Below are 15,980 nucleotides of genomic sequence, written 5' to 3'. Positions count from 1 at the left end.
TCCCGAACCAAGACTCCGCTGACTGCACTGTCCGAGACAGCTACGTAAAGAAAGAGTGGCTCACCGAACTCGGGCTTAGCCAAGACCGGCGGTTCAGACAGATAGGCTTTGAGCTGAGCGAACGCCTCTTCGCACTTCGCATCCCATAAGAAGTTTTTTCCCCCTTTTCGCAACAGCTGGTAGAACGGGAGGCATTTGTCCGTAGATCGAGAGATGAAGCGGTTGAGGGCTGCGATCCGTCCATTAAGGCGTTGCACTTCGCGTAAAGTCCTAGGAGAACTCATAGACAAGAAGGCATTAATCTGCCTCGGATTCGCTTCGATTCCTCTTTCTGTGACGATATACCCCAAAAACTCCCCTGATGGGACTGCAAAAGTGCATTTCGAGGGGTTAAGCTTCATCTCGAACTGATTCAGGATGTCGAAGCAAACTTTCAGATCCGCGAGATGCGAGCTAGCTTCCATTGATTTTACCAGCATGTCATCGATATAGACTTCCATGGTCTTTCCGAGCTGGTGTTCGAACATACGGTTTACCAGCCTCTGGTAAGTTGCTCCCGCGGTCACCTTGTAACAATAAATCCCGCGGTCCGTAATGAATGCAGTCCGTAATGAATGGCATCACCTTGTAACAATAAATCCCGCGGTCCGTAATGAATGCAGTCTTCTCCTGGTCATCATGGTTCATAAGGATTTGGTTGTAGCCGGAGAAGGCATCCATGAAAGACATCAGCTCGTGACCCGAAATGGACTCGACTAGCCTGTCGATATGCGGAAGTGGAAAGCTATCCTTGGGGCATGCCTTGTTCAAGTCGGTGAAATCAACGCAAACTCGTGATTTGCCATTCTTTTTTTTGACTACCACCGTGTTTGCGAGCCATTCAAGATACTTCACTTCGCGTATCTGTCCCGCCTTCAGTAGAGGTTCCACCTCTTTGTTGACGATTTCAGCTCGCTCAGGACCTAGCTTCCTTCGCTTCTGCTTTACAGGTCGGAACGTCGGATCCACATTCAGCTCGTGGGAGATAACTTCTGGACTGATACCGGGCATCTCGTCTACGGACCACGCGAAGGTGGCCATATTTTCTTTTAGGAAGGTTATCAGACTGGCGCGGAACTCGCTATCCAATCCCCCTCCGATCTTGATTTCTTGATCCGGAAAACTATCATTGATAAAAATGGACTCAGTGAGGTCACCTTTTAGCTGCGTCCAAACTGGATTCTTGGAGACCTCGAGCTGTGGTTGCTATTGAACCAGGAGTTTGTGACTTGCGAGATAGCAGCTCCTTGCCGTCCTTTGGCTTCCCAGAATTTCCCGGACTCCTTCCAGGGTTGGAAATTTGACGCACTAATGGTACGTCGAGGCCACCGCCTTCATCTGGTAGAGCCAGTGAGTTCCCAGAATAACGTTATAGGCCGCAGGTCGGTCGAAAACCGTGAACTCCACCATTTTAACCACTNTGTCAGATCCACATTCAGCTCGTGGGAGATAACTTCTGGACTGATACCGGGCATCTCGTCTACGGACCACGCGAAGGTGGCCATATTTTCTTTTAGGAAGGTTATCAGACTGGCGCGGAACTCGCTATCCAATCCCCCTCCGATCTTGATTTCTTGATCCGGAAAACTATCATTGATAAAAATGGACTCAGTGAGGTCACCTTTTAGCTGCGTCCGAACTGGATTCTTGGAGACCTCGAGCTGTGGTTGCTATTGAACCAAGAGTTTGTGACTTGCGAGATAGCAGCTCCTTGCCGTCCTTTGGCTTCCCAGAATTTCCCGGACTCCTTCCGGGGTTGGAAATTTGACGCACTGATGGTACGTCGAGGCCACCGCCTTCATCTGGTAGAGCCAGGGAGTTCCCAGAATAACGTTATAGGCCGCAGGTCGGTCGAAAACCGTGAACTCCACCATTTTAACCACTCCTTGAGTGGACACCGGTAGTGTGATCGTGCCCAAAGACATTGACGTCTCGCTAGTGAACGAGACCAAAGGTGAGGGCGGTCCTACGATGTGTTCTTTCCCGATCCCCATTCTAGCGAGCGTCTTGAGGAAAATCAAGTCTACCGAACTCCCAGTGTCAATTAAGATTCGGCAGACCTCGTGGTTCACCACGTCAAGTGAAATGACGAGTGCGTCATCGTGCGGAGTGTCCAGCTCTTCAGTTTCCTTCTCGGAGAAAGAAACCTCAGGTAGATCGCTTACCGTGACCCTAGCGCGCTTCGGCTGGGGGCTAGCGAGCTTCCGCTGATGGTCTTTGATCGCGGTGATGGAGTTACGAAAGAGGCGCGATCCCCCCATTATCACGTCGATTCTTTTCTTGGGGGTTTCATTGCCATCAAACTGCCTTGGTTTCTTTGAAGGTGGGGCATCTTCGTCCACCCCGGGAGTCACTTTCTGCTCCAACTCCTCAATCGTTACATTTGGCATTCCTCCCGCCACATACTTTTCTGCGAGGAGATGCATCAGCTTCTTGCAGTCACGAGTGGAATGACTGTTGGTTTTGTGGAGCTCGCAATACGTGTCCTCATCTCGGACCCACTTGTTACTTGGGAGTACACCGCTCTTGGAGCGCGGTGAAAATGGAGGTTTGGATGGTGAACTCTTTGGAGAATTCTTTTTAGGAGATTGAGTGACTGCGAACGTGCTAGGCCCGGACTTCGGAGTCGTAGGCGGAGTTTTCTTGGCGGACGCTTCGAACCGTGGTTTTCCTGTAGTCGGAGCGTTTTGTTTTTGCGCAGCGGCAATTTTGTCTTCCTCTGCGACTATCTAGTTCGATGCCTGGTGTAACGCGTCCTGAATGGTTGGGAACCGATTCACGGATAACTCTTTGCGGAAGCGAGATTCGTGCCAGAGGCCGTTGTTAAGCGCGGCCAGGGCTGTGGAGTCCGAGAGTCCCGGGATCTTGACCTGGATTTCCTTGAACTTTGTTATGTAAGACCGGAGAGATTCTCCACCCTTTTGGCTTAAGTTCCAAAGCTGAGCATCTGTCACCGCGGTTTCGATTAAGCTAGAATACTGCTTGACGAACGAGGTTGACAGCTCAGTGAAATTTGTTATGGATCCGGCTGCTAGAGACGCGAACCAAAGTAGTACTGGTCCACAAAACGTTTCTGCGAACAGCTTGCAGTACCCTGCGTCGGCTTCGTGAGGCTCGAGGTCCATCCTACTAGCTGTCAACATGAAAGTCTTGAGATGATTGGTCGGATCCCCTTTTCTTCCGTAGCTCGGGAACTTAATTTTGCCAGTATCTTTGATGCGGACTCGGGCTATTTGATCAGAAAAAGGAGTTCGCCTCGACTCCTCGATCACTCGAAAGATATCCGGAGCTGAAGTGGTTGCACTGTGCATCGCAGACCGCATGTCCCGGATTTCGCTCTGCATGCGGAAGATCTCGGGATTGGTAACATACTCCGGAGTCGAAGTGTTTTCATCCACAGGGAGAGGAAGACGGACTGGGACTTCGGAAGGTCTGGCGACACCGGGCTGAACCGGAGTGTGGCCATCGCCAACCAGCGATGGCGCTGTTTGCGTGTTGACTTGAGGTGGGAATGAATCTCCCGGAGTAACATTTGTTGCTGCTACCAGCGAGATGGAAGGTGGAGTAACACCGGAAAAATCCAAAGCACGTCGACGTGGGTTTTGGTCGGACAAGAGATCAACCCGATCGGCGTACGCGCGGTGGGAGGCTGAGAGGTCAGCTACGGACGTCGTGACTTCCTCCAAACGGGTGGAGACCTGACCCTCCAGGCTGTCAAAACGTTCGGTAAGAGCGGCGGAGGCGGCTTGCTGACGATCGGACTTCTCAGACAAGTCCTGTAAGAGCTTCTGAATCACCTCCAGGGATACATGACTGGGAGAGTTGGTTGCCATAGCGGTGGTTGTGTGTAGCGGATTTGTATATGAAGTCGGAACTAACGAGAGTCAGGCGATAGATCCCCTCTCTCTAGCGCCAAATGTGAGAACTGAAAACGAGCTTCTCCTTCCGAAGTGATTTAAATGTGGAGGAGCTTATCGCCGTTAAGTAGTTCCGAACTGAATTGAGAGAGTTTTTGAGTATTTGAATTTGTATTGCTGTTTTTGGAAAAATCTTCGATCCCCTACAAGTGACACCCCCCTTACATATTTATACCGACCAATTTATTGCCCAATCAATGCACAATTAATAGGGCACGATTTGCGCGGTCTAATTAATCCTCTTGAATGCGGGAATCTTTGACCGGGTCCGAGCTGCGAGCTGACCAACGAAGCATCTCCGCGCTCTCTTCCTTTCTCCGGGCCTGATGGGCCGATCAGTAATACGCTCTTGGCCCATTAGACAAGCCCGACCTAGGCCTTCTTACCTATTGTCCGAGATGACAGATCGTGGGTACAACACCCCTCTTGTTTCTTCTGTCTCGCTCTGCTGACAGACACACTTTCTTCTTTCTATAATTTACTTCTTTCTTTCTTCTACCCAGTGGGGGTCCCCCTCAAACCACTCTCTCGTAATAAAGATTTCTTGTGCCAGGAGAATACTTTTATCTGACCCTTTTACCCCTATATATGCAGTCTTGTGCTTTTAGTGTGTTTTTATTTTTTTTCTAGTGCCTTTAAAACATTTCTTTTGGTTTTTAAAGAGAGCAGTAGCGAAAAGGTCCACTTACGAGTTACTTACTACTACTTAAGTTAAAATGGTTCGGATCACATGGAAACGGAACCGTCGGCACATTGAAGATATAATATCATCAGTAGTACAGAGAATGTAGGGACAATACTGTCATTTCGTGTCTCTATTAACCCCCGTACGCGAAGAGAGAGAGAAGGAAGACTCTCTCTCTCATTACTTTTGCTTACTTACTTGGCACTCTTTTAATTAATTTTCTTCCCTTTTCACATTGGAAAACACACAGAAGACATCTCAGAAGATAGAAAAAAAAAAGGGAAAATACAAAATACAAAAGATCCGAAATTTCTCCTCTCAAGAAAAAATATCTCCTCTCTTAAGCAAGAAGAGTCTCTCTGGGCAACGCAAAAAAAAAGCAAGAAACACACAAACAAGCAAATAGTAAAAAGGAAGCAAATTTACTTACATTTTGGAAATCCATATTAGCAATAAATTTCCCCACTGGATCTGTTCCAACCAGCGATCTCTTTTGTGGAAAAAAATTTAATCTTTTTTTTCTTTTCTTTTTCTATCTATCTACCTCTCTCTCTGTTCTTCTCTTGCGTGTCGTTTCTTACCCAGAAAAAAAAAAGTTTGTTTCTTTCGATGATCGTAACACTTCATCTGTGATTTTTTTCCACCTTTGTATTGTTTCTTGTTCTTGGTGATCATCGTCTTACATGCTGCGACCCATGTCAGACACTCAGCTTGTTCAAAGCTCTCTTGTCTCGATTCGATCTTCCGACTTTAATATCGATGGTTAGTTCCTTATCTTTCAGAGATCTGACTATTATTTGATCCCGTTTTTTTTTGTTTTTTTTTCCGTAATGCGTTTCAAGATCATCGTTAATAACTCTCATTGTGATTTCAATAATAATTTCTTTAGCTTTTTGGATAATCTGATTCATATCTTTTATTGAGTTTTGTTTACGTTTCCGTTTGCTTTTTAATATCCTAGTGATCCAAGTTTGGTGATTTATTTGTTGTTGTTCTTGTTGGTATGATGATCTTGTAGATGCCTTTAAGAAGATGAAAGTAAATGATGATGGCGTGGCCGAATTGAATCCGTATCCGGATCGTCCCGGTGAAAGAGATTGCCAATTCTATTTAAGAACTGGTCTGTGTGGCTATGGAAGCAGTTGCCGTTACAATCATCCTACCAATCTTGCACAGGTGTGAGAGAGAGAGAGAGAGAGAGAGAGAGTGAACACACACTTATTAATAACCTATCTATTTTGACTGAGTCTTAAGTTATTCCTCTTGTTTTAGTATTTGCCTCATGGCTTCTTGAAAACATCTTGATAGGGTAGTAATGCTTATTACAAGGAGGAGCTCCCGGAGAGAATTGGACAGCCCGATTGTGAGGTGCACTCTCATTCTCTCTACTTCTTGCTTAATTCGAATGGTTGTTGTTTGGATTAGTGCATTGTAGAGAGTAATTAAGGAAACGAGAATTTGTTTACACTTAAAGCTTCTCGTCCATCTTGCTTAAAGTAAGAGAACTTATTCTTGTTTATTACTTTGCTTTAAGAGGTAACAAGAATCTACATTAAACTGCAGAACATATTCCTCTTGTCTGGTTTTAGTCTTTCCTTGAGTTGAAAGATAATAAAATGAACTGAATTGTTTACTTTCCGTCAAAGATGTTTACTAAACAACTTCCTTTTCAATTTCGTTTTTAGTATTTTCTGAAGACAGGAGCTTGTAAGTACGGCTCAACTTGTAAATATCATCACCCAAAGGACAGGAACGGTGCAGAACCTGTATTGTTCAATGTTATTGGTTTACCTATGCGTCAGGTACTTCCACACCGGTTGCTTTCTTTTATTTTATTTTACTGAATGTGGAAGATTTACTTGAGTTTCTTCTCCAGGGCGAGAAGCCATGTCCATATTACCTGCGAACAGGAACTTGCAGATTCGGAGTTGCTTGCAGATTCCACCATCCTCAACCTGATAATGGACATTCTACTGCATATGGAATGCCTAGCTATCCTTCTACAGGTTTACAATATGCTAGTGGATTAGCAATGATGTCTACATATGGAACTTTGCCTCGTCCACAAGTTCCTCAGTCCTATGTTCCAATCATGATATCACCCTCTCAAGGCCTTTTCCCTCCCCAAGGCTGGGGCACTTACATGGTGAGTCTGAATAGAAGCTGCCAATAACGGATTGATTCTGCTTGTAGCAAATTTGACTGCCCTTCACAAAATTTGCAGAAACCTGTTCTTTACTATTGATATCATATGTTATGAGTTTTTGTTATGTTGCAGGCTGCAACTAACCCCATGTATAATGTGAAGAATCAACCTTATTACTCTGGTTCTAGTGCATCCGTGCCCGTGGCTATGGCATTGAACCGTGATTTGCCTGAAAGTTCTGATCGACCAGAATGTCGGTTTTTTATGAACACCGGGACATGTAAATACGGAGACGATTGCAAATACAATCATCCCGGAGTAAGGATTTCTCCGCTACCACCAAGTCTTATAAACCCGTTTGTTCTACCAGCGAGACCTGTAAGTCTATTGCTCAACTGAACGAAGAGCTTTTGGTTACAAAAAGATGTGGTCTCTGACAGATCATATGTACAAATATTACAATATTTTGAACATCTAATGAGCCACTGTTCTGCTTTTTTGCCATCCAGGGACAACCAGCTTGTGGTAACTTCAGGTCCTATGGATTCTGCAAGTTCGGACCAAATTGCAAATTTGACCACCCGGTGCTGCCATATCCCGGTTTGACCATGTCTTCGTCCCTGCCTACTCCTTATGCTTCACCTGTCTTATCCCATCAGAGGATCTCACCGTCGCCAAGCCGCTCTGATTCAAAGTCTCATTCTAATGGTAAACCTGATGTGAAGAAGCAAAGCTCAGAGACTGAGAAACCGGACGATGATTCTGAACAGTTGAATAACTCAGAAGTACATGATTTGTCTGAGAAGTCGTCATCAACATAAGCATGATTTATCATGATCACAGCATTGCTCATCAGCGATATGGCTGAACCACCCCCATTCAGGCTTCTAAGATCTCAATGATCTCTCTTTCTCTCTGTTAATTTTTTTTGTGGAAGAGAAAGGGTGGTGAAAAGTGTTTTTCTTTTTCTTTTATTTTGGCTTCTTTTTCTTTGGAGATGGCCATGGCTCTGAAAACAATATAGCATGTTAAAACTCTTCTGTTTTTGACTCTGTTAATAAATTTTACATCGGAGAAAATAGACCCACAAGTCACAACGAGCTCTTTTTTAATGATACAAGTCTAACTAAAGTAAGACAAATGTACTACATTAACAATTGTGAAAGTTGAAACTATCAGTTAACCCTTTTCAGTTATTCTCAAGTGTTAATTGTGAAAGTTGAAACTATCAGTTATGACAAATGTACTACATTAACAACTTTTAAAACACCATTTTATATGGTTTGTTTTAAAAAAAATATACAACAACTTTGATAAGATTACATGTAGTTAGGAAAGAATTATAAGTTAGAATTATGCACATGAGTTATGTTCATATATTCAGATTTTACATCCTTTTTCATTTAATAAAATAAAAACAGGTTCCAATTTTTTTTTTTTTTTTGATTAGTCAATTACATTTGAGAACATTCCAATTAAAGAGTTGAAAACTGAAAAGGGTTATTTTTAGGCTTTTTTTGTCGGAGAAAAATCTGGGGGAGGGTGTAAAGCTTCGACCTTTGCGTGGGGGAGAATCTCTTCCCTTTGTTGCGTTTTTGTCCCCGACGATTTGGGCACACGCAACCCATAGAATCTAAAATCTGCTCCCCGCCGAATCGATCGAGTCAATCCCCCGAGTTTTTTCTTCAGCCTGCATCAGGGTAAAATCATGAATCGGCTGAGAGGCCGAGGGACATCGATTCTGGGTTCCGCAGTTGTGCCTCACCTGAAGAAAAAAGCCCTAAATTCATTGGTCGCTGTCCAGGATTCCTATCTCCACACCAAGGTGATCCATTCATTCCCTTTCTCTCTTCTGTTTGCCTCAAGTTTCGATTTTTATATCGAATTCAGATTATTGAATGTTTCATTCATCAGGGAATGTTTTTATTCATCAGAATTTTTTCGGTGACAATGTCTCTGTATCATCTTTTTTGATGGAGTTCGTTTTATCTCTTTAGGACTTGTTCGAGAGGCACAGGGTCGTCTTTACTGTTGGGACTTCCATTGCATCTGTTGCTACGGCTTGGATTGGTGAGTTTTCTTTCATTATTTGCTTGCTTTTATCATCGAAGTCTCATGCAATTATTTATTCTTACGGCGTTGAGGAGCTTTCAACAAGGTGAACAATGACTTAGTGAAGTGATTTCAGTTTTTGGATGTTGACTTTTCAAGCTTCATTCAATTCATGAATTGTGTTTGACCGAGTTGCTAATCAGTGGATGAATGATTGTGCAGGATACTCATTACGCCACTACAATGAAAATAGAATCAATCAGAGACTGGAGTCCATTGAGAATGCGGTTAGTGTTAGGTCCCTCACTTGCCAAGATATTTCTCACTGTTAAAAGTTGTTTGCCAAAAATTTATTGCACATATTCATATGACAGTATTACATACTTGCTTTGTATTTAGCTGCTTGCATAGTTGAAATTATATAGCTGCTCTTCTGTGGAAACTCTTGCAAATTACTTTGTGCTTCCTATTATAGTGTATCGTTATTGATCGGGTTTATCATGAACGTACAACGAATTGTCTGAATTTTCAAATCTGGTTTCTAAGTCTTTCCGCTTATAATTTGTTGTTGCAAATACTATGCGGTCTACTATTTTACCCTTTAGAACATTCAGTGTTTTGTTTTTGTTTCACACGGTTTTTGTACCTTTATGATCCTAAGTCTGTCATTTTAAATGTTTGTGTGTTCTCATGCCAGATGAAAAGCACCCAAGAGTTGGAACGAGGAGAACTGAAGAAGCTTGTTGATCCAGTTGGTTCCAGGTTCACTACAACAATAGCCACCGCTGGAACTACTTTGATCCTCGGGTTTGTTTACACAAAGACTGTTAGGGTGACAAGTTAGATGTTGTGTCAGGTTTTTTCGTTAATATGTTTCCCGTCTGGTGTTTTCAGGTATGGCTTGGGTTGGCGAGGCGGGATATGGTATGCAAATAGGAAGTTTAGAAGGGAGCAAATGAGATTGGCCGGGCAGTTGAAGCCAAGAGAATGGAAGTTATTAGGGAGAATAAAACCACGAGCTTGGCCAACGACAAAGTTCCTCAGACGACCATTCCCAAGACAGAACAAAACAACAGAAAATGCTTTGAAGACGCCAGAAACTGCTTTGAAGGCGCCAGAAACTGCAGGTTGAAATATCGAAATAACCTGCAAGAATGCAAAAAAAAATCTGTCAATTGTTTGTTCAGGATGCCAAAGGGGAGTAAACAATCTAAAGCATTAGTTGTCTAGTTGATCGGAACAACGAATGACTATTCTTAACGTTAATATAAAGCACACATCGGTTTTGTCATGAAGCCAAAAGGCTCTCTTCTGTCTTTTTTTGTTCCTTGTAGTGAGGAAATTGAGATACTGTATCTATTTTTTTTGGTTGTCGTGGCAAAACTAAAAGTTCGAAAATCAAATAGATTTGTGTTAAAAATTGTCTCCATAAGTGGCACTAACAGTGGAGGAGGATCCCTTTGTTTATGAACATTGAACAGAATACAAAAACAGAGGTAAGTAAGAGGTAGAGAGAGTGTGCTGACGTGTAACAACATCATTGGTGCGTACACGTAACTCCACGTAGATAATGTGTTAAGTGATGTTGTGTCCTAACTCCTAAGAAGTAAGAACTAAAGAAGAGTCACTTTTTTATTTTGGGAGAAAGAAAGAAAAATGTACAAATCAACAGCATTAACGTTGTTTACAATTTGCTCTGTGTTGTTTGTCTTTTTCGATATCGGCAATGCTCTCTATGGATCTTCTTCGCCAGTGGTTCAACTCACTCCTTCTAACTTCAAGTCTAAGGTTTGGCTGTGATTTATATGATTTCGTTTTGCTGTATAGTAGATTCAGCTTACGTCTGATTTTTTAATACTGTTGGATCCCTTGAAAACTACGAGAGCATGTATTGATGATATCTAAGGTACTGTTTTTTTTCGTGTAATATTCTTCTTGGAAATGGTTGGCAGGTTCTTAATTCAAATGGTGTCGTTTTGGTAGAGTTCTTTGCGCCATGGTGTGGTCACTGTAAATCTCTAACACCAACTTGGGAGAAAGTTGCTAATACTTTGAAAGGTATTGCTACTGTGGCAGCCATTGATACTGACGCCCACAAGTCTGTCTCTCAGGTTTGTGTTTATTTTGAGTTGTGCTTTTCTGTTTTTTTGGGCTATGTGATTGCCAATGGTTGACGATAAATATGCTGTCTCCCCCAGGATTATGGTGTGAGGGGTTTCCCAACCATTAAAGTATTTGTTCCCGGGAAGCCTCCAATTGATTACCAAAGGAGCAAGGGATGCTAAATCCATTGCTCAATTTGCTATTAAGCAGGTTTGTTGTGGCATGTTCTTGCTGGTACTTGATTACATGGTGTTGTTGAAGCTATTGAATAAATGAATTAACGGATAGATATTATTCTCCACCAAGCTCTTGTACATGTATTCAGATGAATATATTGTTATTTTACAGATAAAGGCGCTGTTGAAAGATCGTTTGGATGGTAAGACAACTGGCACCAAAAATGGAGGAGGATCCAGTGAGAAGAAATCTGAGCCTAGTGCCTCAGTGGAGCTAAACTCTAGCAACTTTGATGAGTTGGTTATTGAAAGCAAAGAACTTTGGATTGTGGAGTTTTTTGCACCTTGGTAAGTAGTGGCACATTGAATCTTGAGCTGTTCACGCCTCTTTAATCTTCTTCTTTCCAATATCTAAAACTGGAAACCATATTTTTTCTAATTATCCTTCAAGGTGTGGACACTGCAAAAAGCTAGCTCCTGAGTGGAAAAATGCTGCAAAAAAGTTGAAGGAGAAGGTCAAACTAGGTCATGTCAATTGTGATGTTGAGCAGGTAATCACTATAACTTGTTAGCCATTTTCTCTCAAGTATGAATTGACATCACTCATCAGTTGCCACATTTTCTGCTTTTTATCATCAAACGCTTGTTTTCATCTTGGCCCTGATGAGACCTGACAAGGTTTTATATTTTGCAGTCGATAAAGAGCAGATTCAAAGTGCAAGGATTCCCCACTATCTTGGTCTTTGGTGCAGACAAAAGCAGCCCAGTACCTTATGAGGGTGCTAGATCTGCATCAGCAATAGAATCTTTTGCTCTGGAACAGCTAGAATCCAATGTTGGACCTGTTGAAGTAACTGAACTCACTGGGCCGGTACTGTTCAAATCTGTGACTATTCCCTAGCATTGTTTTCTATTTGTCTCCAACTTAAGCCATTGACACTCCTTGTTCTGTCCTGATTGAATAGGATGTTATGGAAGAGAAGTGTGGTTCTGCTGCTATTTGTTTTGTTTCTTTCTTACCTGACATTCTGGACTCAAAAGCTGAAGGAAGGAACAAGTATCTAGAGATGTTATTATCAATTGCAGAGAAGTTTAAGAGGGACCCTTACAGGTGAGCTTAGGACACATCTCTTCTCTCTTAATTAACTATCATGATATTTTGGTCCACCTACACGATTGTTCGAATTTTGATTGTGTTTGCAGCTTTGTGTGGGTGGCTGCTGGGAAGCAACCTGATTTGGAGAAGCGTGTTGGTGTTGGAGGATATGGTTATCCAGCAATGGTAGCCTTAAACGCAAAGAAAGGAGCGTATGCTCCACTTAAAAGTGGTTTTGAGGTTAAACACATCAAGTAAGTGTACCTTTTGTCTTCCTCTCTATCCTTTACAACAAAACCAATGGTCCATGCACATTATTGTTTGGGTAGCAAGCTCAAACGGGTCTTTTTCTTATTTGTGTTATCAGAGAATTCGTAAAGGAAGCTGCAAAAGGAGGAAAAGGGAATTTACCTATTGATGGAACAATGGAGATAGTGAAGACAGAAGCTTGGGATGGTAAAGATGGAGAGCTAGTTGATGCAGATGAATTCTCACTTGAAGAACTCATGGGAAATGATGAAGCAGCCTCCACTGAGTCCAAGGACGACTTGTAATTTGTAAACTTCTCTTTCACCTCATTGGTGCGGTTTTGGCTTTTTAAAAGACTGTTAGAATGTCCCACTCAAGGCCAATGAATCAGTTCAAATAGTTGGAACAGAGTATACACTTCTGGCTTCGGTATAGATACAGACTTTGTGAATCGTTCAGCTTTGATATGACTTTGAACAATTAATTACCATAGCCGGATTTTAACCATAGTAATTACAAAGATTATTTTATACAGAAGTACATCATACACAGTTTAGTCAGCGTGAAACATAAACGTAGTATACAAAGCTTTGTTTGCTACTGGTCCGTATATCATACCAGTAGCAAAAGCCGCCAATTGTAAACTACAACTACTTTGTTTTCCAAGGCATGGATCTTGGTAGACTCAAATGTGACTGAGGCAGCTGGGATGAATCCAAGTAAGCGACATCACTGCAAACTGTGATTTCAGAGCTTGAGCAGATGATTTCCGTATTCTGAAGAGTGAATCCATGGATTATGGGCAAAGGGAATCCCTTTTCTAGATGGTCATTTGCATATGGCACAAACACTGTTTGTATAACAGTCCACACTATTGGCTACAAAGATCGGAACAAGATAAAGAAATACTTGTAAATGTTAAGAATGAGTGAAATCCTTCTGAGTCAAACAGATGAGTGAGTGTGGTTTTACCTGAAGAAGATGCAGGTGGAGATTTCCAATGTTGCTCCATTTCAAAGTCATGGAGAAATCTTGTAAACTTACGCTGCCTCCAAGGTTATTATCCATGACTTGGAGAGCACCAGATCCCCGGATCACCTGCAGCAAAGGAAACAGTAGATCACCTACTGGTCAACTAATATATAGTTCACTGCAATATTGTTTATAGTAAGTATCTAGAACAAAACATTATGCAACTTTGTGTCATTAGAGGACTCACCAAGGAGATGCATGCTACTGGTATTACTTTGTTTGCTTCTAGAACATTGATTACCAGGTCCGTATTAACATTAGCTCCAACGTATTGCTCCGATATCTTTACAAGTGGAGGTGAAGACAAACTGATTTTCAGATTCATATCCTGGTTCGGGTACTTCTTGTATAGTTGTGGAATGATGAACCTCCACTTAGCAGTGTTTAAAAGAGACTGCTCTGGTATTTTATCCACAACCCATTGCATAAATTCTGCCTAAATATGGCAAGAGTAAACATCCACATATTAGAAACAACAGTGGATAACTGTAATCTTGTTTCAGATGTATTCATAACATATGGAGCAGATTTATCACGAGCATTATTTCTGGTTGACTATATAATATACGAGAAAACCAAAAGACTTGGGAACTTACATTGTAGTACAGAGCTGCAGCAGAGTTAAAGACAGCTTCATCCACTGAAATTCCGAGCATTTTAGAATTTCCAGGGCAGATAACCGAAGATACAGACTCTCTGAAGGACTTCAAGACGTGATTCGTTTTTCTTTTGTTGAACAAACCATCAATCTCGAAAGTGATGGATGAATCTTTCAATATAGGATCAGTGGTGAAGGTGACATTAAGTGCAGCTTTATCATCCACTGGGATTTCCTTTGGAAGGCTTTGTAGGAATGAATCAAGGTCTGATACTCCTTCAGTAAGCTTCTTGGCAATCGTACTTTCCACACTTGACCCAATTTGGTCTTTAAATGCATTAACCATCCTGAATTGCAGAGAAGAAGATAAAGTTAAAATGAAAACCAACCAACAGCCATAGTACTTTCAATCATACTTTCCATACCCCTGATAAAACCATGATGCTCCTCCTTCCAATTCAATGTTTATGTTATTCACATGGCATCCACATTCCGAAAGAGAAAGTTTTAAGCCTCCTTCATCACTCTTTAAGCCTAAAGAAAGCCCGATTTCCATGCCTTCAACCTTACCGGAGAAGGCCAGAATCAGCAAATTCCCTTTGTAAAACAGATATAAAAAATGAGCAAAGCAACAAACCAAACTAAAACAAGATATGGAAATGGTAACACAGAGAGCAACAGTCCCCTCCGATTCCCATATGCAACTATGTTCTAGGAGAAAACAACCATGAAACATAAGGACCAAAACATAAGAAAAAACTGAATCTTGAGACTCCTAAATGGATGAAGTACCAAGGAAACCGCACAACCGATTGAGAACAAACACAAACCCACAAAAAAATTCACCAAAATCTGCAATAAAAACTAGGACTTGACTTTGCTTTTGCTTCAATTANAGTTTTAAGCCTCCTTCATCACTCTTTAAGCCTAAAGAAAGCCCGATTTCCATGCCTTCAACCTTACCGGAGAAGGCCAGAATCAGCAAATTCCCTTTGTAAAACAGATATAAAAAATGAGCAAAGCAACAAACCAAACTAAAACAAGATATGGAAATGGTAACACAAAGCAACTATGTTCTAAGAGAAAACAACCATGAAACTAAGGACCAAAACAAAAGAAAAAAATAGAATCTTGAGACTCCTATATGGATGAAGTACCAAGGAAACCGCACAACCGATTCAAAAAAAACACAAATCCACAAAAATTCACCAAAATAAAAACTAGGACTTGACTTTGCTTTTGCTTCAATTAGAACACTTTCTACATCATCTTCTGAACTAAAGTAAGTAAACATGATCAAAATCACCTGAACAGATGCGATCCCCTGATCAGAGATCTCAATAGGAGGAAACCAAGTACTGTAAGAATAATGCCAATTCATACTCAAATCACAAGTTGTCCCGGAAGCGAGGATGACAACGCCAGTATCACCAAGCTTAACATAAGACGACGCGACATCAAGCTCGTATATCGTGAGATTGGAGACGACAACATCGATTCCTCCAAGGAACGGGATTCGCATATATTTCTCAATCCTGGGGATCTGGAGAGGTATGATCGACGCGATTGCTTTGTTGACTAGTAGGTTCTTGACGAAATCGAGTCCGTTTTGAGATACGAGAACCGATGTGAACGAATCGCTGCTCTGAGAATGTGAAGGCAACAAGAAGATACTTGTTAATAGAAGAAAGAGTAAGCTTCGTCCAACATCCATGGCGGAAATTTCAAGCTTCTTTTTTTTTTTTTTTTTTTTTTGATTTTATTGAATGAAGAAGAAGAGGTTAGCACACAACACACACAAGCAAGTTGCGTAATGATTTGGATTATTCTGAAAAGTCTATCATACCCTTAGTCATTCGATTTGCATTGCGTCGTGTGTCGGGGGGG

The 15,980-nt window shown here is 41.8% G+C and overlaps 3 protein-coding genes and 1 pseudogene across 4 annotated transcripts; 3 read left to right on the top strand and 1 right to left on the bottom strand.

The window, feature by feature from the left end:
• Positions 4,875-7,866, top strand: LOC104739031 (zinc finger CCCH domain-containing protein 3-like). Its single transcript, XM_010459267.2, has 7 exons — positions 4,875-5,403; positions 5,660-5,817; positions 5,950-6,009; positions 6,327-6,443; positions 6,518-6,787; positions 6,920-7,165; positions 7,297-7,866. Exons 1-7 carry the CDS (start codon positions 5,325-5,327, stop codon positions 7,606-7,608), a joined length of 1,242 nt encoding a protein of 413 aa, XP_010457569.1. The 5' UTR covers positions 4,875-5,324; the 3' UTR covers positions 7,609-7,866.
• On the top strand, positions 8,279-10,203 carry LOC104739030. Its single transcript, XM_010459266.2, has 5 exons — positions 8,279-8,612; positions 8,785-8,857; positions 9,062-9,126; positions 9,537-9,646; positions 9,734-10,203. Exons 1-5 carry the CDS (start codon positions 8,496-8,498, stop codon positions 9,969-9,971), a joined length of 603 nt encoding a protein of 200 aa, XP_010457568.1. The 5' UTR covers positions 8,279-8,495; the 3' UTR covers positions 9,972-10,203.
• LOC104739027 lies at positions 10,446-12,967 on the top strand (annotated as a pseudogene).
• Positions 12,948-15,851, bottom strand: LOC104739028 (putative BPI/LBP family protein At1g04970). Of its 2 annotated transcripts, XM_010459264.2 has the most exons (7): positions 15,400-15,851; positions 15,000-15,051; positions 14,519-14,606; positions 14,092-14,440; positions 13,683-13,931; positions 13,436-13,561; positions 12,948-13,341 (listed from the first exon to the last, which is right to left on the bottom strand). In XM_010459264.2, the coding sequence occupies exons 1-7, from the start codon at positions 15,805-15,807 to the stop codon at positions 13,114-13,116; spliced, it is 1,500 nt and encodes a 499-aa protein (XP_010457566.1). In that variant the 5' UTR covers positions 15,808-15,851; the 3' UTR covers positions 12,948-13,113. The 2 variants fall into 2 exon arrangements, with proteins under 2 accessions (XP_010457566.1, XP_010457567.1); XM_010459265.2 differs by lacking the exon at positions 15,000-15,051 and having other exon boundaries at positions 14,519-14,658.

The sequence above is a fragment of the Camelina sativa genome, chromosome 14 (genome assembly GCF_000633955.1).
Source record: "Camelina sativa cultivar DH55 chromosome 14, Cs, whole genome shotgun sequence".
NCBI classification, from domain to species: domain Eukaryota; kingdom Viridiplantae; phylum Streptophyta; class Magnoliopsida; order Brassicales; family Brassicaceae; genus Camelina; species Camelina sativa.
The sequence above is the reverse complement of the archived record's forward strand: the minus strand, read 5'-3'. Positions and strand labels throughout refer to the sequence as shown.

Coding starts and splice junctions, on each gene's coding strand:
- LOC104739028 (XM_010459264.2), bottom strand. CDS start 15,807: ATGGATGTTGGACGAAGCTTACTCTTTCTTCTATTAACAAGTATCTTC. Junction 13,562..13,682: donor CAGTAGCATGCATCTCCTTG/GTGAGTCCTCTA, acceptor CCTTTGCTGCAG/GTGATCCGGGGATCTGGTGC. Junction 13,342..13,435: donor TCCACCTGCATCTTCTTCAG/GTAAAACCACAC, acceptor CGATCTTTGTAG/CCAATAGTGTGGACTGTTAT.
- LOC104739031 (XM_010459267.2), top strand. CDS start 5,325: ATGCTGCGACCCATGTCAGACACTCAGCTTGTTCAAAGCTCTCTTGTC. Junction 5,818..5,949: donor ATCCTACCAATCTTGCACAG/GTGTGAGAGAGA, acceptor ACATCTTGATAG/GGTAGTAATGCTTATTACAA. Junction 6,010..6,326: donor TTGGACAGCCCGATTGTGAG/GTGCACTCTCAT, acceptor TTTCGTTTTTAG/TATTTTCTGAAGACAGGAGC.
- LOC104739030 (XM_010459266.2), top strand. CDS start 8,496: ATGAATCGGCTGAGAGGCCGAGGGACATCGATTCTGGGTTCCGCAGTT. Junction 8,858..9,061: donor TGTTGCTACGGCTTGGATTG/GTGAGTTTTCTT, acceptor ATGATTGTGCAG/GATACTCATTACGCCACTAC. Junction 9,647..9,733: donor GGAACTACTTTGATCCTCGG/GTTTGTTTACAC, acceptor TGGTGTTTTCAG/GTATGGCTTGGGTTGGCGAG.